Source organism: Petaurus breviceps, unplaced genomic scaffold (assembly GCF_028583685.1).
Source record: "Petaurus breviceps papuanus isolate PSGF00001 unplaced genomic scaffold, PetGlider_PUasm1.0 138, whole genome shotgun sequence".
Classification (NCBI taxonomy): Eukaryota; Metazoa; Chordata; class Mammalia; order Diprotodontia; family Petauridae; genus Petaurus; species Petaurus breviceps.
In genome coordinates, this window is record NW_027185694.1 from 11,107,677 (window position 1) to 11,130,278 (window position 22,602).

Below are 22,602 nucleotides of genomic sequence, written 5' to 3' on the forward strand. Positions count from 1 at the left end.
CTTCCTTCCTTCCTTCCTTCCTTCCTTCCTTCCTTCCTTCCTTCCTTTCTTCCTCTTCATGCTTAGTATAAGGGATCTCAATCTCTTTTTCCCCTTTCAAACTTTTGCCAAGGGTATTAGTGAGTAAAGGTATTTAACTTATTTACATTTTCTTTCCCTTACTTGTTCATAGCAGTGAAATGCCAGAAAGTAGACAGTGAGGGGGTCAGATATCATTAGTGGTAACATAGGTTCTTGAGCCAGCAAGCTTCTATAAACAAAGCCACATTTGGAGAATCTGTAACACTCCAGGCAGAATGATGAAGCTGCATTATAATGCTCTGGCTCAACAGAAAGGAACAAGCTAACCACTTCCCACATCCTGTCAGACTCCTGTCTTTTCACTCTGTGCTGCAGTTGTTTCATTCAGGCTAAGGGCAGCACATGCTAACCGAAGTTAATGTTGCTTTTTGTGAAGCTGTTTTTCTTAATCATGCCTTCTATGGGACATGAGCAATGAAATCAAGTGCTATGATCTTCCACTCTTGCTGTACAGCCTGTATGATGAGTAATGCCAAACAGATGACATCAATCATCAAAATACTTAAGAAAAAGAAGTTCTCTTATCATAGAAGTGGGAGGAAGACCCATGTGTACAAATATATTTATAGCAGCTCTTTTTGTGGTGGCAAAAAATTGGAGATTAAGGGGATGCCCATCAATTGGGGAATGGCTGAACAAGTTGTGGTATATGCATGTAATGGAATACTACTGTGCTGTAAGAAATGATGAGCAGACAGACTTCATATTTACCTGGAGAGATTTATATAAGCTAATGTTGAGTGAGAAGAGTAGAACCAGGAGAAATTTGTACACAATTACAGATACAGCATATGTGTGATGACCAACTTTGATGGACTAGACTCTTCACAGCAATGCAAGGTTATAAGTCAACTACAGAAGACTCATGATGGAAAGAGATTTCCACATTCAGAGAAAGAACTACAGAGTTTGAATGCAGATTGAAGCAAACTACCTGCTCTCTTTCTTTTTCTTGTTTGGTTTTGTTTCCTCTTTCCTATTATTCATTCCATTGGTTACAATCCTTTACAACCTGACTAATGTCTAATGTGAAAGTATTTGCAGATCCTATACTTGATTGCATGCTGCTGTGGGGGAGGGGGGACGGGTAGGAAAGAGAGGGGGAGAAAATTTGAAACTCAAGGGATTGTGTAACTGAATCTTGCAAACTAAAAGTAAAAAATTAATAAAGAAAAAAAGTGACAAAAGAGTAAAAAAAAGTACTCTTTTGTTTTTTTTGCTTTTTGGAGGGCACTTAGTATTAAGTGACTTGCCCCAAGTCACACAGCTAGTAAGTGTGTCAAGTGTCTGAGGCTGGACTTGAACTCAGGTCCTCCTGACTCTAGGGCCCATGCTCTGTGCCACCTACCTGCTCCAAGAAGTACTCTTAAGATAAATGTATCAAGAATTCAAAAGCAAAATTTCTTATAGCTAATCTGTCTGTGGATAACCAGTTCACATAAAACTGAATTGCCAATATACTTTTATTTTTTTAAAGCATTAACATTGAACAGTCAGTCATTAAACATCTATAAGTACCTACTATGTGCCCCATGCTGTGCTAAGCACTGGGGATACAAAGAATGGCAAAAGATAGTCTCAAGGAACTCATAGTTTAATGGGGCAGACAACATGAAAACAGCTGCATACAAATAAGATGTATACAGAAAATATTCATCTTAAGCTTTATTTTTGTTTTTATTTTCAAAATAAGGATCAGTTGATGATCAATAAGGGATTTTCATGAGTAAGGACTTCACAATTTTGTATATAGAAAATGTGCAAATATACACATATTCACATGCAAACACATGTGTATATCTATGTATAAACATACATGTATATATATGTATGAAATTAGGGATAATCTAACTCGCTTATCCCGTGGTCTAGAAAGTTCACTTTTGTTACAAGACAAACTACATATTCAGTTATCTAGTAGATTCACTTATGTGGAACACTTCATTCCTCAGATGGTGAACAGCGCTACATGTTTCTTGGTAAGGAGTTTGTTCTCTTCATCTCTAATGGCTCTGAAGTGCCTTTTAAAGGTCAAGAAAACATCTGTCTTTGCTATTTGTTACCACTTCCTTGACCCTATAAAAAAGTGATACAACTAGTTTTGCTCTGCTTTGTTTTAAGGAGCCAAGATTCTTTATCTTCCTCCCTCCCTCCCTCCCTCCCTCCCTCCCTTCCTTCCTTCCTTCCTTCCTTCCTTCCTTCCTTCCTTCCTTCCTACTTTGAAACAATGTGACCTCAAAGAGATTTCTTTAAAATAAAAGACATTTCTTTTTAAAATGTTTCCCACTTGCTTTTAAAAAACAAATTTTATTTTTATTGATGCCTTTTGTTGTTATGTGACATTTATTTTGGAATCTATCCCTCCCCTTTCCCTAATCAGGGAGCTGCCCCTTGTAACAAAGATAAAAAAAATGGGCAGGAAAAACAAACAGTTCATCAAAACCTCAAACACTGACCATGTCTGATAGTACGTGCTGTATTCCATATCCATAATCTTCTCCTTTACAACAAAGGGAAAGGAGGTACATTTCCTTTTAAATAGGAATTCCTTTTGATTATTTTGAACTGACAAAGATCAGACAACAGACATGAGCAATTTTATGAGTGGCTAGTCAACCTTCATTGAAGGGACTGTAAGAAGTGCTTTATAATTATTATCTCACTTGATTCTTATAACAAATCTGGGAGGTAGGTGCTATTATTTTCCCCATTTTACAGATAAGGAAACTGAGGCAAACTGAGGTTAAATGATTTGCATCTAATCCCATAGCTAGGAAATGCCTAAGGCCGAATTTGAACTGGAGTCTTCTGGATTCCAGTCCCACACTCTATTCACTGCTCCGCCTAGATGCATATTTTCATTTACAAAGAAGAACAGAAAAAGAAACCTATGAATCTTTATTATATACAGCTTCCTAAAAAATAGTATATCATAAATTTAACACAGCTGTTCAAACACTGTCCTAGTTTCTGTGTCCCTTTCTGAACATTCTTCTGTTGTCTTTTCTATATTTTAAAAATGTTTCATTGAGAGTCTTTTGTTTCTTCTTCATTTTGGCATCATTCTTACTCTGTGACCTCCTAAAAGTCTTCCCCCATCAATTCCTCTCTCATAACAAATGAGTATAATCAAAGCAAAACAAATCTACCCATGGACCTCACCTGAAAATATATGTCTCATTCTCCTTCACTTCTCTGCCAAGAGGTTGGGAAGCATAATAATTATCATCATCTTTTGTGATCATGACATTGACTATAATACTTCTGCAAGTATTTTAAAGTTGTTTTCCTTTACAATGTTGTTATTATTTATTTTGGTTTCCTGGCTCTGCATGCTATATTTTTTAATTGTGATTTAATTTTTATAAGTTTTATTACTATCTTTTGTTCTAGCATCATCTTCGTTTCTGAATATACCTCTCCTCTTTGTACCAAGTGAACTTTTCCTTATAATAAAAATGTAAAAAGAAAGAGGAAAAACACTAAGCAAAAACAACCTAAATATTAACCAAGTCTTACAGAAGTGCAATATTCTGGGGCAGCTAGGTGGCACAGTGAATAGAGTACCGACCCTGGAGTCAGGAGGACCTGAGTTCAAGGCCGACCTCAGACACTTTGATGCTTACTAGCTGTGTGACCTTGGGCAAGTCACTTAACCCGAAGCCCTGACTTCCCCTGTCCAAAAAGACCAAAAAGAAAAAAAAATGTACAGTATTCCATACTCATAGCCCTCCCATCTGTAGAAAAGGGGGCAGATAGTGGCAAGAGATTCTTTTTCTCTGGGGTTCAACTTTCTTTTTCTTTCTGCTAGTGTTGTTATTGTCTTGTATGTTGTTTTCCTGCTTCTTCACTCTGCATCAGTATATATATATATATATATACACACACACACACACACACACACACACACACATATACACGCATATACATATATACACACATATACACACATACATATATACACACATATACATATATACATACCGTGTTTCCCCGATAATAAGACACTGTCTTATTAATTTTTTTGGACAGAAAAACACCAGAGGGCTTATTTTCAGGGGAGGGCTTATTTTAATGAACATTGACAGCAATTTTAATAAACAGGTAAATGTGAACAAAAAAATGTACCTTTATTCAATAAGCAAATCACTGGGGAAGAACAGGATGACGCGCTCACTGCTGCAGCTCTGATTGGATGCAGCTCGGAGCGCGGCGTGCGTTTCACGGGGGGGACGGGATGATGGTGCATACAGAGGGTACCGTAATGTCGTGTGTAGCGCAGGGGATCACCTTCTCTACAGTAGCAATCTCAATAGGGCTTATATTCGGGGAAGGGCTTATTTTAGAGGAATCTTACACAGTAAGGAGAGGGCTTATTTTCGGGATAGGTCTCATCGGGGAAACACAGTACATACATACATACATATATATATCTTACCATGTTCTTCTGACTTCTCTATGGTCATTGTTTACTTTAGTATAGTAATAGTCTGTTGTGTTCATGCATGATAATTTGTTAGTCATTCTGTGATTGGCAGGTACCTTCTTTGCTCCAGTTCTTTGCTTCCCATCCCCCCAAATATGCTACAGTGAATCTTTTGGAATATATGGGTCTTTTCTGTCATTGACCTCCACTGATCAGTGGGGTATATGCCCAACGGGGATCTCCAGCTCAAAGGGTATGGTTAATTTAGCTAATTTAAAATAAAAAGCATAATTCCACATGGTTTTCCAAAATGATTTTACTAATCCACAGCTTCCCCAACAGTTTATCAGGGTTTCTGTCTTCCTGTATCCTATTCAACACCAAATATTTCCATGTCTTTTTTTGTCTTTTGATGATTTGCTGGGTGCAAAGTGAAACCACATTGTTTCAAATTTCATTTCTGTTTTTGTTATGTTTTCTTTATTTAAGCTTGAAATTCATATACTATTTGATATAGAAATTTAATGTTGTTCATTTTCCCTTTTACCCTCCTTTTTATTTTTGATATCCTACTTTCTTTCTTCTTTTTCTTCTATCTCCTCTCTCTGTAGATACACATAGATGCATGTGAGTGTGTTTCTCTGTTCTTCCTTCTTCCTTTTTATCATTCAGGATCTTTGTAGACATAGTCCAGATAATATTGTGGGACAGTAAAATAGCACAATTTTGGTGAGACTCTAACTGTGACTTTCTAGTAATTTGGGGGAGGGGTAGTTTTCAAGAGAGGAGATAGCAAAAAACATTTTAAAAGTATAAAAAACTGATGGAAAACTCAGAGAACAGTAATTTTGGGTATTTTGAGTTTAGAGGCAAGCAAAAGTTATACCCAAGTAACCCAGAAGAACATTATAGCATGGGACAATAATTGATGTTCATAATGATTAACTCTGAATCATAAAAATGTTAGGTCTAATATGTAACTTAGTATGTAATATAATACATCAGCCAGGCAAGGAGAAGTTATAATAGTTACAGATAACTGGTCCTAACTCATTCTGGGGCTTGCAATTCTAAAGGATCTTTGTTGGCTGTGGAACTGTTTTGAATATTGTTACCATCACATGCGGTCTGTATGAGTATGCTTTTCCCTATTTTCTGTATTAACTTAAGCAAAGGAAAAAAAAACCCCAAAAACTTTTTCTTAGGTCAGATGAATTATGTTTAGAGTTTTTAAAAAGAAACTTTACTAAGAAATGAAGGAAAAACAAGACAAACCATAAAAACTTAGATGTGGGCAAGTTTGAAGAATAAAGGCTTCTGATCTATACTTAACAAACAAACAAACAAACAAAAACTCCTAACCATATATCTGACTACTGTGAGTATTTATAGGTAGCTAGCTGGCATGGTTAGATAAAGCAATGGGCCTAAAGTCAAGAAGACCTGAGCTCAAATCCATGTTCAAAGATCTATGAACTGAGTGACCTTTGGTGAGTCACTCACTTATCCTCTGCTGGTGAAAGGAGGATAATCATTGTATCCACTTTCCAAGGTTGTTGTGAGGCTCAAATGATATAATATTTGTGAAGTGATTAGCAGAGAGCCTGGAACAAGTACTATGTAAATGCTTGCTATCATGATTAATATTATTACTATTACTACGCCTAATACTAAATGCACCCCAGTCCTTGATTCTTTCTGTCACCTCACTGCTGTTTGTCAGAACCTTCTGCAAAGCCTATTTCACTTGTCAAGCATTTTCTCATCTGACTGTCCTCACATCCCTAAGGAAGACTTGTATTCAAATCCCACCTCGGACATTTATTGGCTTTGTAACCCTTGGCAAGTCACATATCCTCTTTGGGCTCCAGTCAGCACCATGAGGTACAGTCTACATCATTGAAAGGCATTCTCACATTGGGAGTCTATCATGTTGGCACCATCACAGGACCTCCTGTGTTTTCACATTATTGGGGATATTGATCAAGACTAGGCCTGTGATTTCAGTGGAATAGGGAGCTCCCAGGTGTGAAAACTCCCTCTACCAAAAACCAAAAAAGATCTGACCCTATATCTGACAACAGTGAGTATCTATAGGCAGCCAGGGGTTATTTTCTCTGCAGTTTATCATCCCTAGGTACAAAGAGATATATTTAGAAATGAAGGTGATGTTTAAAACAAAACAGCAACAAAATGTTTAAAAATTGAATTATGTTTTTAAGGAATAAAAAAGTAAAGTACACGGATTCAGGAAAATAATGATTACAACACCGTGTGCATATAAGAACATTTAGGAGAAGGTAAAAGTTAGGTGTGTACATATTACAGTGTATAGTGATCTTGTGGCACGTGCTGACCTATGATTCACCACCAATATTGTATATTTAGATCTGGCAGTGTGGAGGAAGTCTTGAGATCCACCCTTGTTCTCACGTAGGTCACGTCTTCCCTAAGCAAGCTCCTTACTCACGAAGCAAGGCTTTGGCTAACAGTGTCCGTGCTGCTGAAGTCTGGATGGATGAATATAAAGAAATTTATTACCACCGAAATATGCATGCACGTAAGGTAAGTTTGTAACTTAAATTCCCATGCAGTGAACCCAGTAGGAATCAGCTTCATCTTGACTTTTCCTCTGTTGATGTTACTTAAGAATGACACCCTTCACCTCATCCCTGCCTCCCTTTTTATGGCTCATTACTTCAGCTGTCCTCAAACTAGCTTGCTTTATAATGAGGTTGAATTAGGGTTTTCTTTTCTTCTTGGCAGGGCAGCTAGGTGGCTCAGTGGTTAGAGTGCCACACTTGGAGTCAGGGAGACCCAAGTTCAAATGTGGTCTCAGACACTTACCTGCATGACTAGTATAAAAGCTAAGTAACAAGGCAATACAACTAGGCATGTGTATGGGCTGTGCTCAGTGTGCTGAGACTCATCTTGATATCTCGAAAAACGTTTTTGATATTTTGTGTCAAAAATTTGTGTTTTTATGTAAAATTTAGTTGATTTAAGTTTTAATTTCTTTAGTGTGTTGACTGACAATTGAGTATTCATCAAGTGTTTCCTTAAAAAAAATTCAAACTGTAATGCATTGTACTACAGAATATAATCATATGATAGCACAGGAGTTGTCCTAGGATTGCATATGATTGAACCCAGTGATGTTAAGTGCCACAAATTTGTTCTAGCCCTAAAGTGCTGTGAGTTCAGAGAAAGGAGAAATTACTGTGGGCTGAAGAGTTCAAGGAGGGCTTCATAGAAGAAGTGGGGCTTAGCCTGGACTTTGAATGAGAGAATTAGGATTGGGATAAGTCTAGGTGAGGGTGTAAATTTATTGTTAAGGTCTGATGAAGCTAATCTGGAAGGCTAAATTCTAAAACTGATTGACTGATTGATTGATTTTCCTTGAGGAACCATATGGAGATATAACAGAAAGACGAGAACTTCGTGCCAAACTTAAATGTAAGGATTTCAAATGGTTCCTTGAGAATGTGTATCCAGAGCTTCACATTCCTGAAGACAGACCTGGCCACTTTGGAATGGTAAGCAGAATACTTTGTTGTTGTGATAGGATGTCTCCATCAGGGCCACATGTGGCTGCGGCCTTTTGACTGAGTCCAGGTTTTATAGAACAAATCCTTTTATTAAGGGGATTTGTTCTGTGAAGTTTGGATTCAGTCAAAGGGCTGCACCCAGGGGCCTAGAAGGCCACATGTGGCTCAAGGCCACAGGTTCCCCACCCCTAGCCTAGATCCTTCTTTTCTCTTAAAAATAATAATTATTTTTTTTAAAGCAATTGGGATTAAGTAACTTGCTCAAGGTTACACAGCCAGGTGTTTCTGGGTGGGTGCTAAGTGTCTGAGCCTGGGATTCAATTCCAGGTCATCCCAACACTGGAGCCAGTGCTCTTACTCATTGTGCTACCTGGCTGCCCCTATCTTAAAAATAATTATAATGATGACAGTAATTCAGGAATGTTAGAGATGATTGGTTGATTATGTGTGCACGTGTGCAGACTAACATACCTATGTCTAAAATGATATTTTGGTGTGTTCTTTCATTTAGTTGATGAACAGAGGAATGGCAGAATACTGTTTTGACTATAACCCTCCTAGTGAAAATGAAGTAACAGGGAGCCAAGTCATTCTTTATCTCTGTCATGGAATGGGACAGAACCAGGTGAGAATTTTTCATCAGCATTATATTTGAAAAGGATAGTATTTGAATACTGATCACATTTCTTCATTGAATTAAAAAGGTGAATACACTCTAGAATTGTTTGTAGATGGGCCACAATGCTGCAGAGTTAACCATCTTCATAATAATAGTAACACTATCCCATTTGCTTAACGCTTCCTGGTCTTCAAAATGCTTTCATATATTTATGTTCCCTTATTTAATCCTCACAACATTACCCTGTGGGAAGCAGCACTGATATTATTATCCTTATTTTGTAGTTGATGAAACCGTGGCCCAGAGAAGTTCAGTAATTAGCTCAAGCTCACAGAGCTGCTGGCAGAACGTAACTTCTGAAGCCTCTGTGTAATATCTCACCTTGTCTTTGAAATCTGATGGACCAAATTCTATTCTTGTTGCCTAGGACATAGTTTAAGTTATGCATTCTACAGGTCCCTGTCTTTACTCCTCCTACCCATTTTAGATTTTTCTCTGCAATCAGGACAGCTCTTGGAGGGTAGAGTGACCACTAGCAACCAGTAGTAACCTTGTTTCTGACTTCAATTACTAGGAGAGAAAATGATGAACCAGTCTTGACCAGGATTCATTTTGCTTCTTTTTTGATCTTAGAGCTATGGTTAGAGCTAATGGTTCTTTATTTTTTGGAACAGTTAGAAAGAGTGATGAATTTGGAGTCATAAGACCTGGGTTCAGTTCCCACATTTCCACTTCCACTATCCAGTGTAAGTCATAAACATCAGGGTTCTTATCTGCAAAATAAGGAACTTCTAAGGTCCTTTCCAAACTTTAAGTCAGTGATTCCAAGTTATAATTAAGGTCAGTAGCTTATTCCAAGTGAAAAGACAAACACAGGACCAACAGCTCTTCCTTTGAATTTCATTTAGCTACTCTTTTTACAAATGGTTTGAGAAGTCTGGAAACCACCACAGCTGCCAGTGAGTCAGTCCCCTGAAGTCTGCTCTGGTGGGTCTGGGCTGGCGGGCTCATGTGGGACCATACTCTGCTCCCAGCTGGGTGCAATCGACCCTTCCTGTCCACCTGCCAGGATGCCTTCGGCGGGAGATTTGTTTCTCTCTGTCACTTTGTGGTTCTAAAATTTGTTTAGAGTCATTTTTTACAGATTTTGGAGGTGGTTGGAGCAGGAGCACCAGCAAGTTCTTGCTTTTTCTCCTCCATCTTGCCCCCCCCCTCGTACAAATGAAGACACTGAGTCCCAGGAAGGTTCTAGCCTCTTTATACATATCTCTTCTCTCCATACCTGGAATGCACTCTCTTCCTTATAAGATGCTTCACTCCCTTCAAGGCACAACTCCAACACAATCTTCTGCATCAAGACTTTCCGATCCTTTCAGCTGCCAAAACCCTCCTTTCTACACCAGCTTGTATTAAACTACTCTGTATTTGTTTATGTTTGTTATTTTTGGTAGTAACTTTGTATGTATATATACGTGTGTGTGTACGTTTATGTGTATGTACATATTTTTCCCCTCTCCTGTTAGTTTGTAAGCTTCTTGCAAGTAGAGTTTGTTTCTTTCATTGTACTTGTATCCAGAACTCCCAGCATGGTGCCCGTTACATAGCACTGCTTCATGAACTGCCTCTCTGTTAATGGATTGATTTCCCAAAGCCACACAGAGAATAAGCAGAGAGGGGATTCTGTGTTGTGGTTGGTTTGTAGGTCAAAGATCCTGATCAGCACTGAATTCCTCTAATGGAAGATCTGGTTCTTTGGATTTAGGATTTTTTTTCCTTCTGAGAAAAACATGCAGAATTTTGCTAGACAGGCTGGAGTTCAAGGCTTCATTCCAACCTTGCCATTCATATCTAGCAGCTCTTCCTATCTTGGCATCCTCTACTGGAAGACCTTCTGGTATGGCAAGGTATGACATTAAAGCTAGAGAAATCACTTTGTAGATTTGATAATATGATTATTCCCCTCCCCAGACAGGTGCCCAATGGTTAGGAAAATGCCAAATCCTCCTTGGAGGTAGAGGACAGAAGATTTGAACTAGGAAAGTAGTAACAACAAATTAAAAATAATTTTTGTTGTTGTTTTTAGTATAGGTCTAGACTAACCTTTTTGTTATTCATTTGTTTCAGATGAGTCTGACTCTCCATGATCCCATTTAGGTTTTTCTTGGCAATGATACTTGAATGGTTTGTCAGTTCCTTCTCCAGTTCATATTACAGATGAGGAAACTGAGGCAAACAGGGCTAAGTGAGTTGCCCTAAGTTATACAGCTAGTAAGTGTCTGAGGCCAGATTTGAAGGCAGGAAGATGAGTCTTCCTGGCATTCTGTCTACTGTGCTACCTAGCTGGCCTTGATTCCTAAGTTAGAAACCCATAGTCAAACTCAATCTGATTTCTCAAAGCTCAAGTCTTTTTTTGGTGATGACTTGCTTGTCCATCTGGTCACGGGAAGACCTCATCATAACTTTTCCTGATTTGGCCATCCCTGACACATACCTGTACTAACCAGCTTGCTCAAAATGGGGATGGATAGGTAGATAATCTTGATTTATGTGCGGCTCACAATGTAAAATTAGAGGGCTTATGTTGAGGAAGTAAAGAAAAGTTAGGGAGATAAAATGGGGCCAGATTTTAAAGATCTTGAATGTCAGGCAGAGAAGATTATCCCATTGTGAAATATGGAACCATCATTGGTTTTTGTGATATGATCCAGGTAAGCAAGAAACACTGGAGGTGGGGAGACACCTAATATCAATGAGGATGTGACCTTTTACAATACACAGTGTCACCAGTGTTCCATTTTATCTTTGTTATCTCCCGTGCACATAGTAGACATTTAGTAAATGCCTTGTTGACTATTATTTGAAAGCTCTGTGACCGAAATACTTTTGCATGCAAATTCTTTTGGTCAGTTCACACTCTTAGGATTCAGCCCAGCTTCTTAGGGGGGGATAGTTTCTTCCTAGAAGCGTCCCTTTCCTCACATGAGCCAGATTCAGTGAACAAGCTTTTACTAAGCACCTGCTATGTACAAGGAACATAGAATATACTAATACTTTTAGAGGGGATGTTTTTAATTGTTCAGCAGTTTTTATGTTCATATCTTGTGTCTATAGTTTAATTATTTGTTCCTTGTCTCATTCTCATAGTTTTTTGAATATACTTCACATAATGAAATACGCTATAACACCCGCCAACCGGAAGCCTGTGTAGCTGTTGACGTAGGCACTGACCATCTGACCATGCATCTCTGTTATAAAAATGCCCCAGAAAATCAGAAATTTATTTTTAAAGAGGTAGGTGTATTGTTTAATGTCCTAATTTTTTCTAGTACCATTGGTCACAAGTGATTGTATTATCATAAAATGTCATTTATACTTTGACCATAAAAAGTATCTGTGAGAGATACAGTCATACTCCAGAATCCTGGAGTTAGAAGGTTGCTCAGGGATGATCTAATCTAACCAGTGCTCGAACAATTCCTTTACTATGTCCCTGACAGAATATTGGCCAAAGTGTACTTGAGGATCCATCATCTGATTTTTAGCAAGTTTTTCCTTATCAAAAATCTATATTGACTTTCTGTAACTTCTCCCCATTGTTCATATTTCTGCCAACCAAAACTAAATTTAATTCCTCTTTCACATCAAAACTTAAACTTCCTCCTTCAATGTCTTCTATGATCCAAATTAATATCAGTCCTTATGGTATGATCTTGAAGGCCTCTTCCTTTCCTGGTCTCCTCCTTCCAGACACTCTTTAGTTTGTCATTGTCTTGCCTAAAATATGCTACAATATTCCAGATGTGATCTGACCAGGGCAGATTACAGCAAGACTATCACATCCTACTTTTAGGATACTATACATAAGAAAGAGGAATGATTATCAAAAATTTTGTGTCCTCGGATATGGACTGGACAGATTCTAATTGGAATACTCTGTAAAAATTTCAAGTTAGAATTTGGCCAATCCCTAATTTAGAACACACTTTTTTCCTTTTTTAAATGTAATTTTATTTTTTTCCATGGAAAAAAATAAGTTTTCTTTCCTTCCCACAACCCTCCCTCACTGGGAAAAAAAGTAAAAACAAAACCCTTGTAGTAAATATGCATTGTAGGCCACAACAGATCCTCACCCTGGCCGTTTCCATATATGTATACACATGTATATGTATATGTGTGTGTATACACATACGCACACATGTCTTATTGTAAACCTTGAGTCCATCATCTTTTTGTCAGGAAGTGGGTGGGATATTTCATTATCTGGAATCATGGTTGGTCATTTTATTGATCAGGTTTTTTTTTTCAATTTTCAAAGTTGTTTGTTTTTACATTTTGTTATTGCATAAATTGTTCTCTGTTTTTTTTTTTCTAATTTCACCCTGTATTAGCTCATACAAGTTTTCCTGGGTTTTAATGAAGCCATCCCTCTCAGTATTTACTTTGGCATAGTAGTATTCCATTACACTCATATACCTTAGTTTGTCAATCCATTCCCCAGTTAATGGATTCCTCTGTAGTTTCCACTTCTTTGATATCGTGAAAAGAGATAAGATAAAAATTTGGGGGCATGTGGGTAATTTTCCTCTTTCTTTGCTTTTCTTGAGGTATAGATCTAGCTCTGGCATTATTGAGTCCAAATAGAACATGTTATTTTTATGAGCATTCCTTCTCTGTTTTCCTATAGCAGTGTTAACTCTATTTCCCTTGTTTCCCTCCTTTTGTCCCTTCTACCTTTTTAATCTTGTTCTTTCTTCCTGCCTGAAATCTCATGTCTGACCAGGTCACTCAAGAAATGCCAGTGGCTCCTGTTATCTCTGGGATAACATATTCTTCTTTTGGGCATTGGCTTTTCATCAGTCTGGGTCTATATATCCTTCTAGGCTGACCACATCTTACTCCCCTTTGCTTTACATTTAAGCCAAACTGACCTATTTCTTGTTAATCTCCTACATCTTTGCTTTTTCACAGACCCCATAACTGAAATATTCTCCTCATTTTTTTCCTAGTAGAATCCCTAACTTCCTTCAAAGCATAACCCAGGAACTACCTCTTAGAGGAGGATTGCCTGATTCCTTGAATAATAACTTGAGGTGTTCTGATCACCCTGCAATAGTTTGTATTGACTTTGAATATATTTGTCTTGGTACGTGGTGTTTCTATTCACTAAAATGTAAGCTCATTGGGTGTAGGGACTGCCCTGGGTGCCAGAGTTGAAGAATGACATTGATAATCTGCAGAGTATCCAGAAAAGGACAACCAAAACAGTGAAGGACTATTGTCCACATGTCCATGATCTATCTGTGAGATGCAGGGAAGAGATTGGACATTTTTGGCTTGAAGAAGAGGAGGCTCAGGGGGATATGGTAGCTAACTTCAGTTATTTAAAAGGCTTTCATGTGGAAAAGAGGTCAGACTTCGTCTGTTTGGCTCCAAACAGCAAAATTAGGAGTAGAAATCAAAATGAGGCAAATTTAGGCTTGACATAGAAAATACTTCCTAGCGATGTGAGCTGTGTAAAGTGGTGAGTTCCCCCTCCTTAGGAGTTTTCATGAGGATTGACAAGTATATTCTAGTGGGCATTCCTTCCATGTATAGCATAGATTGGATGGCTGCTGAGGTCCCTTCCAGCTCTCAGAATTGTGTCTCTAGTGCTGAGCACAATGCCTAGAACATTGTAAGCACTCAATAAGTGCATCGTGGAATTGGATTAAACTGAAATTACTCTTCTTTGCCTTTCTCTACGCTTTCCTACATTCATCCTGTTATATTTCATCAAATGTTTTCAGTTGCCCTGGACTGCATCTGCTTGAGGGACAAATCCATCTGGAACTAGGCAATCTTATATTTTGTCAATAGAAAGTTATTTCCCCATTCCACAAAGTCTAAGTAATCCCCTTCCTGAGACTTTTGCTCCAGCAGCATCTGTGGCTTCTCTGCTTGAATACATCCATTGATGAGGACTGTATTACTCTCCCAAGGCAATTCATTCCATTTTTTCAGACAACTATTGTTAGGAAATTCTTTCTTCTCTTGAGTTGAACTATACCTCCCTGTTAGCTTCCACCTATTGGCTCCTGGTCCTGGAACCAAGGAGAGCAAATTTAATGTGATGAAGCAGAGAAGCAAGCATATTAACTCATAGCCACACTTAGACATCTAGCCAAAAGATTAGTTCCTTGGTTCAGAACTTCTACTGGAGTACAGATTGGCCTTCACATTTTCTTTGCTTTCATATTCTCTTTCCTCATGCTGAATTCCCAGAATGAAGGAGCGTACCCTTTATCTGCCAGAGTAGCCTCAAGTGTTGTCAATAAATATTTTTTGATTGATATTGTAGTTAGGCAGGCAGCACAACTATTGCCTTTCTCACTTTTTTCATCAATCCCTACCTGTCGACAATCATGAGGCTTCAATTCATTAAGAAAAAGGCCTTCCTTGTAAAGGATTTTATGATCATAGGGAAAGAGAGGATGACCTTCAGGATTACGTTGTTCTTTTATTTGATGGTATTATGTACAAGTGTTCCTAGATTTATGCAGTCCAAAAAAATTAATTTAGACATTTAGGATTTATACACATCTACACAGAAACAAATCCTATTCCCTCATTAACATACCATTAAAATCATTTTTATACAATTCTAGGTCCCATCTTTAATCTGCAGTTTATATGAAACCTAAAATTGTAGAAAAGTCAGGAAGTCTAGAAGCCAAGGAAAGTGGTGGAGCTTAATAGTCATATTGATAAAAACAAAACAAAACAAAAATATATATATATATATAAAATGTGTGTGTGTGTACACCATTTATTTGAAAGGAAAAAAATAAGAAAAAAACCATTATGTAGTAAATATGTATTTTCACTTTTATTATTTTATGTGATTTTCTGTGTATATGTTTTTTCCTTTCAAAAGATCTCTTGATATGAGTCTGGTATATATTTAAAGTGACCTATATTTGGACCAATATACTTTATCACAAAAACTTTATTTTGGAAATATATTTTGGGAAAATTTCTCATTAATTTAGCATGCTTTAAAATATGTGTTGATGAATTATGTTTTGGCCCAATAGGTACTTTCCAAAAATGCCCAAACTTCCTTAAAAAGTACGTTACAAACATATTGTCAGTGAAAATAAGGGATTTTTGACATAATGATATTCACATTGACCATAGGTTTATTGTCTCTCCATTTTGACCTAATTTACCTTAACTAAATTGTTCTTTTGGCCCTTCATTCTTTGCTATCCTTTTTTTTCCCCCAACATCTTTCCACACTTTTTCTGAATTCTTCATAGAATTCTTCATATTGATTATTCCCTGCCATGCAATTATATTCTATTCCCATTTATTTATGATAATTTATTTGATCATCCCCCTGCCATTGGTCTTTTTCTCCATCTTTTATCCTATTTCAAATAATGTTGTTATGAATATTTTGAGAATTTAATTTAAAATCATACTTTAGAAAAGTTTGTTGAGTTATTAATCAATTGTAATTTAAAGTAAAAACAGTAATCTTCTTATAAAGTGTTGATAACACTATTGAAAATTAATTCCTTGTCGATCCTTTCTAGGATGGCTCCATATTCCATGTACAGTCTCAGAAATGTCTACAAGCTGAGGCGAATGCTTCCAATGGCAGTCCAGCCCCACTGTTAAGAACATGTACAGACTCAGAGTATCAAAAATGGTTCTTCAAAGAACATAGTTAATATATTACTATGCCAGCCAGCCAGATGATGGACTGGGGGTCAGAAGGTCTGGATTCTATTTTCAGTTCACAAGTCCTGCCATGTCTGAATTTCAGTTTAAAAATTCTGCCCAACCTACCTCACAGGGTTGTTGTGAGGGTCAAAGGAAATATGTGAAAACTTTTTAACCGACTATAAGATACCATAACAAATGAAACAGCAGACAAAGGAATGACAGTGATTATTGTAGCCAGAAGCTACTTAGTTCAATGCAATGTGAGGATATCATGCAAAACTTGACAGTCATATTTTCGTAAGGAAATTATTTTACAAGGTGTGAATTTTTTTTGAAAATTAGTAGAAGAGTTTAAGCTTTGCACTATTTATTTAAAAAGCTTTACTGTTGTTTCAAGATGGCCTATTTTCATAGAGAGAAGCACATAACTCTTTTTATTCAGTGACTTTAAAGCAATTATCTACCAAATACTTTTTTTTTTTAGTATTGCCTATATTCTATGATAGTGCCTTTTTTTCAGAAGTAAGGTAGAGGTTGAATCTTGATATTTTCTATATATTAAGCTATTTGCACAGATTTAAAACAAAAAAAATGTACTGTAGATTGCACAGATTACTATTTTGGCCAGAATTTTCTCAATGTGTGAAATTTTAGAAAAACTGCATATGTAGAAAGAGATGACAGCTCCTTCAGATCATTGGGATACTCAAAGTTCATTTGAAATAATACTGTTTGTATGTTACAGAACTGTCAACATCAGCCAGAGAGTTTTTGGCAATGATACCTAGAATCATAGAGTTTTAAGGGAGATTAAGTCCAAACCCCTGTTGGATGGCCAGAATCTGCCTATAACATTCCCACCATATAGCCATTCAGCCTCTGCTTAAATACTTTCAGTCACAGAGAATTCACTACCTCATTAGGCAATTAATTCCATTTTCAGACAGCCACGATTGCCAAGATGTTCTTCCTTCTATGGAGCTGAAGGCTGCCTCCATGTTAACGTAATCCCATTCGGTCCTACTTATGGCCTCTGGAGCCATAATGAATCTTTAGATATTTAAAAACATCTGTCATGTCACACTTCAGTCTTTTCTTCTTTAGACTAACCACCCTAATTTGTCTGAACCTTTCCTTATGTGATACGGATTTGAGTCCCTGAAACAATCCTGTTACTGGTTTGTCAGTGTTGGATCCCAGACTGAAGACAGTAAGTAAGGGGGTTTGACCAGAGATTAGGATAATAGGGCAGTCAATTACTCTCTCCAGACACTGTGCTTCTATTAATGTTGCCTAAAACCGACCATTTGAAAGAATAACCTTACTATAAACTTTCATATAAGACAAACTTTTAATGATGCTTTAATGTGGCTTAACCATCATTACTGCTACTAATTCCTACTGTGACTTTTTCAAATGTACATATAATAAAATTTTTTGGTAAACGTTAGTTTAAGAAATAAAATTAAATTTCAATATGTATTTCACCATTTAAATCTGAACACTAAATTTGGTACTTTGAAAATTGTAGCAAATGCTACTGAAACGATTTTCTAAATGTTTTTATTTCTGTAGCTAGTTTTGCTTTTCATATAATTTCTAGTTACACTTCTATGGTTTTGCGCAAGACACAAAAATGAAATATGTAAATATGGGAAGTGTGCTATTTTGAATATTGAAAAGTCTTTCAAAGCAACTGCTGATTGTTATTCTTCATTCAATCAGATGTAAGATGATGACATTGATACAAGATTTATTAAAAATTCTGTGACTTTATATTTCAAACACTTTTTTTCTACCTGTGACTTTTTTTTTTTTTGCCCGAGAGGACATTACATACATTCTGTCTGGGCTGTTAGGTACAGTACATAAGCATTGGGCCTGGGATCAGGAAGACCTGAGTTCAAATGTGGTTCCCATTATTTGTTACTGACTGTGTGACTGGGCAATTCATTTAACCTCTGCCTGCCTCAGTTTCCTCACCTGTAAAATGAGAATAATGGTAACACTTACCTCACAGGGCTGTTGTGAAGACCAGTGAGATAATATTTGCAAAGCACTTAGCACAATGCCTGGCACATGTTATATACCTATTAAATGTTCATCCCTCTCCCCTTTTGACTTTCCCCTTTTCTCTCCCACTTTCTGTCCTGTAAATTCATTAGTTGTTTGCTCAGTTCTGAAATAATTTTCATGGGTTCTTTATTTTTTTCAGTTGCTTATTTTTTACTTCATTCTCCTTTTTACCATTTATATTCCTTTTAGATATCTTTGGATATCACTTCCCTAGTTACACCATTTGAAAAAAAGCTTTAAAATCTGAAATGGATTTCTCTAATTCCTTTAATTTATTTACGATCCTGTTTAATTCATCCTTTGGCACTTTATTCAGTCTATTCATCAACATTTCAATTTGAACCTCTGGGGGAATTTCATCTCTTCACTCTTTTAATATTGCAGAATTTCCTTAATAAAATTTTTGTTGCTTATTCTAGGATTAGAATGGTAGCTACAATAATTCTTTGAGATTTAATATAGATGAAAACTAGAGTTATTGCTTCAGCAGAGTGAGGACTCCAGTCAGGTTCAGGAATGAGACTGGAACAAAACACTTGCTGAGATCTGATAGAATTAGGGAATCCCTTCAGGAGCAGGGAAGCAGAGGATGTCTCAGCTTTGGGCTGCTTTTTGAAGGTTGGGGGGACAGTGAGTAAGCGTGGGCTAGGAGAGAAGGACGTAGGGCTGGGAAGGAGTGCTGGACAGGACAGAAGGGCGACTCTGCCCAGCTTTCCAAAGAGCAGGAGAGGAATTTGCTGGTTTGGGAATGTCTGGAAAGAGCTTTATTATATTTTTTTAAACTCCCAGAAGAATGGAGTACACATAAATACTGATCATATAAGGAAAAGTGAATAAAAATGTATAGGCAAAGATTCCTGATGGAGGACTGATGAATGCAATAGAAGGTTTCTGGGCATTGGCTGCAGCAATTTAAGAACTGACCACACAATCAATCACTTCTCAAGAACAAAAGGGAATGGGGAGCTTTGATTCATCAAGGAATGAAAAGAGGGACGAAATGACTGCTATCTATGCTCACAGGGGAGGCTGTTATCTTTGCTGGAATGGAAAGGGCCTTGAAGAATTCCTTTCTAATATGGAGAAGGAAATCTTCCTTTAAGATGAGGGGAACTTGAAGAGTAAGAAGAAAAAAAGGATTTGGCAGAGAAAAATGTTGTACTAGCAGGAATTTTAAAGGTGGAAGAATGTGATAGAGAAGAAAGTGAAGGACCATTGAATACAGTCAAGAAATATATTAAGGGTCTTCCTATAGAGAGGAGAGCTAGATTTCTAAGGAGGAAGCAGCAGATTGTGTTTTAAAAGAATTTTGATGTATACCCATGAGTTACTATAAGGAGAGATTATCCTGTAAGAGAAACAAGAGACAAGTAGTGGTGGTTGGGGATGCCCTGCTGGGGAGAGGGTAGTGATGTTGCTGTTTGTTGACCTAACATTAAACATACAGAGATGTTGTCTTCCCAGGGCATATATGCAAGAAGCACAGCAAAGATAAACCTGTTCACAATTTTTTTTTTGAGACTGGGTCTCCTTTCTTGTCCAAGCTGGGAGTACAGATATCAGTCATGACTGATTCCACTCTGATTGGCACAGAATCTCTGACCTATTTTCTACTCGTGATGGCTGACCTCTCCTTGCTCTCCTGGTATCACTTTATCGATGTTGAACCCAATGGAGACACCAAACAAGACAAACCCACTTTAGCTCACAACTCCTGAGCTCAAGAGATCAACCTCAGTTTCCTCAGGAGCAAGGATCATAGATATGCACTGCTATGTCCAGTTCTGCTGTTTATTTTCAATAATCCACATTAGGACAAAACAAACAAAGAAGCAAACTCTTTCAGAAGGAATTCAGAAAGGATTGCTAAGGAGAATGAGACCCGGGGGAAGAAATCTTAAACTTTCTTAAGACCTGAAGCCCAGATGGTATTTTTATCACAGCTTCCTATCAAAGGAAAGGACTACCAAAGACAAGGCAGATTTGGAAACCTGATTTAAGATGATGTCTGAGAACAGGATTTCTGGGCCACAGCTTAAAATAGAGATGATGTAGACTGGTTTAGATTGGGCCCCTTCCTACAGAGGGTGGAGGAGGGTGACATATTCAAAACAGTGAGAAATAGAAGAGAAAGCCACGGTTACACACCTGGCACACTAGAAGAATGGTGGTGCCTTTGACAGATTTAGAAAAATTTGGAAGAAAAATGGGCTTGCAGGGAAAGATCATGAGTTTTGTTGATTTTTATATAAGTTCATATTATTAAATGGAAATGCTCATTCTATTATGAAGGAGGCAGACTAAACAATCTAATTGTTTAAAGTATAGCAGAAGATATTTATAAATTTGCCAATCTTTGCTCTTTATCCTGAAAAATATAGTAACCTAGTAATTTGAAGGATCCTTTATTTCATCCATATGGGTATTCCCTCTACCAACATATATAAGAGAACCCTCCCATGCTTTAGTTGGATGGTCCCAATGAGTTTCTGAGGCCGAAAAAAAAATCATCACTTGGTGGCCAACCTTCTGGTGATGAGCCTTTCCAAATTTAACTTGGTTGGCTCTCAAACAGGAGATAGACAGTTTGTTACTGGGTAGACATTGAAACTTTTCATAGCGTTAAAATCTTCCAAGATTTGTAGGACATAAGTGGAATAAGCACATGCTAATGTTATTTAAATAATACTATGAAAAATGCAACTCTTGGCCTTGGTGTATTTCATTCAAACATGAGTACCACATATATACAAATTTCATCGGAATTAGAGAGACAACATGCTGTAGCCAGAAGAGCCCTACACTTGGAGTCAAGCTTGGTGTTCCTAGGATTGTTCCTAAATAAAGTGGTCAAAGGATATAGAATCAGACACAGAAGTAGAAGGGAATCTGAGGTCATCTTGTCCAACCCCCATCATCATCATTATCACCATTATCATTCTTATCAGTTGATTTCTATCTTCCTTATACTAGAAATACTGGGGCTACTTAGGGGTGTGGTCCCACTCTGATCCAAGTGGGAGTTTGTCTTCTAGTCTTCCTTCCTTCCTTCCTTCCTTCCTTCCTTCCTTCCTTCCTTCCTTCCTTCCTTCCTTCCTTCCTTCCTTCCTTCCTTCCTTCCTTCCTTCCTTCCTTCCCTTCTTATTCTCTCTCTCTCCCCTTTTTTAATCTAGATCAGTTTATCTTGCCTTATGTAATCTGGTGACTTTGCCCCTCTTGCTTCTGGGGGGGTCACAGTATTAATGCTAAGTTTAATTTTGATATTCAGTTGGTTTAGCCATTTCTGAGCCATCACAGCCTAGAACTCTGGAGCACAAGAGATCCTCCAGCTTTAGCCTTAACAGTAGCACGTATTACAAATCAGGCCACCATGGCTGGCCAACCCCCTCATTATATAATTAAGAAAACTGAATCTCTGAGAAGCTGATTTGTCCAAGGTCACCCAGCTAGTAAGTAGCAGCTTTAGGATTTGAAGCCAAAGTCTCAGACATGAAATCCAGGATACTTTCCACCATACCATGCTTCTTTCCCTGGACAGGTTTTAAAAGAAGAAAGGTAAACTATTGACAGCTTCCTGAAAAATTGTTCAAAATCACTAATTATAAAAAATACAATTTAGAACAACCTTGAGATAGTAAAATAAACTGAAATGTGACCCCATCAAAGGAAATGACTTGTCCAAGGTCACAGTCTTTATATGAAAAATAAGTTTGTTGTTAGATTGGCTCTATCCATCAACTTAGTAAAGATAGGAAAAAGATAGAAAAAAACATTAGAGGCTCTGTGGGATGACAGTGTCACTAATTTGATGCTGGTAGAGCTGTGAATTGATTCAACTGTTCTGGAAAACAATTTGGAATTATGTGAGAAAAGTTACTAAATTAACCTTTAACTCAGAGATCTCACTGCCAGAATTATACTGCAAAGAGATTATTGATAGCAAGAAAAAACCATATGTCCAAAAATAGTCATAGCAGCAAACAGTCTATGACATGTTAATGCAGCCTAAAACTACCATGACATAATGAGAGACTATGAAGAATACAGAGAATCATAGGAAGACTTGTATGAAGCGAATCAGAGTGAAGAATGCAGGGCCAAAAGTATAAGAACTATAACAATGCTGTGATTCAGAATGAAGA

The 22,602-nt window shown here is 37.4% G+C and overlaps 1 protein-coding gene across 1 annotated transcript in view; it reads left to right on the plus strand.

Annotated features, from left to right (window-relative positions):
• GALNT12 (polypeptide N-acetylgalactosaminyltransferase 12) overlaps positions 1-18,169 on the plus strand; it is a 51,106-nt gene extending 32,937 nt beyond the window's left edge. The window contains exons 6-10 of the mRNA XM_069105692.1: positions 6,896-7,072; positions 7,912-8,043; positions 8,567-8,680; positions 11,819-11,965; positions 16,252-18,169. Of these exons, the coding sequence (XP_068961793.1) occupies positions 6,896-7,072; positions 7,912-8,043; positions 8,567-8,680; positions 11,819-11,965; positions 16,252-16,389 (708 nt within the window). The 3' untranslated portion in view covers positions 16,390-18,169. The remainder of the gene's footprint in view (positions 1-6,895; positions 7,073-7,911; positions 8,044-8,566; positions 8,681-11,818; positions 11,966-16,251) is intronic.
• Positions 18,170-22,602: the final 4,433 nt, after the last annotated feature.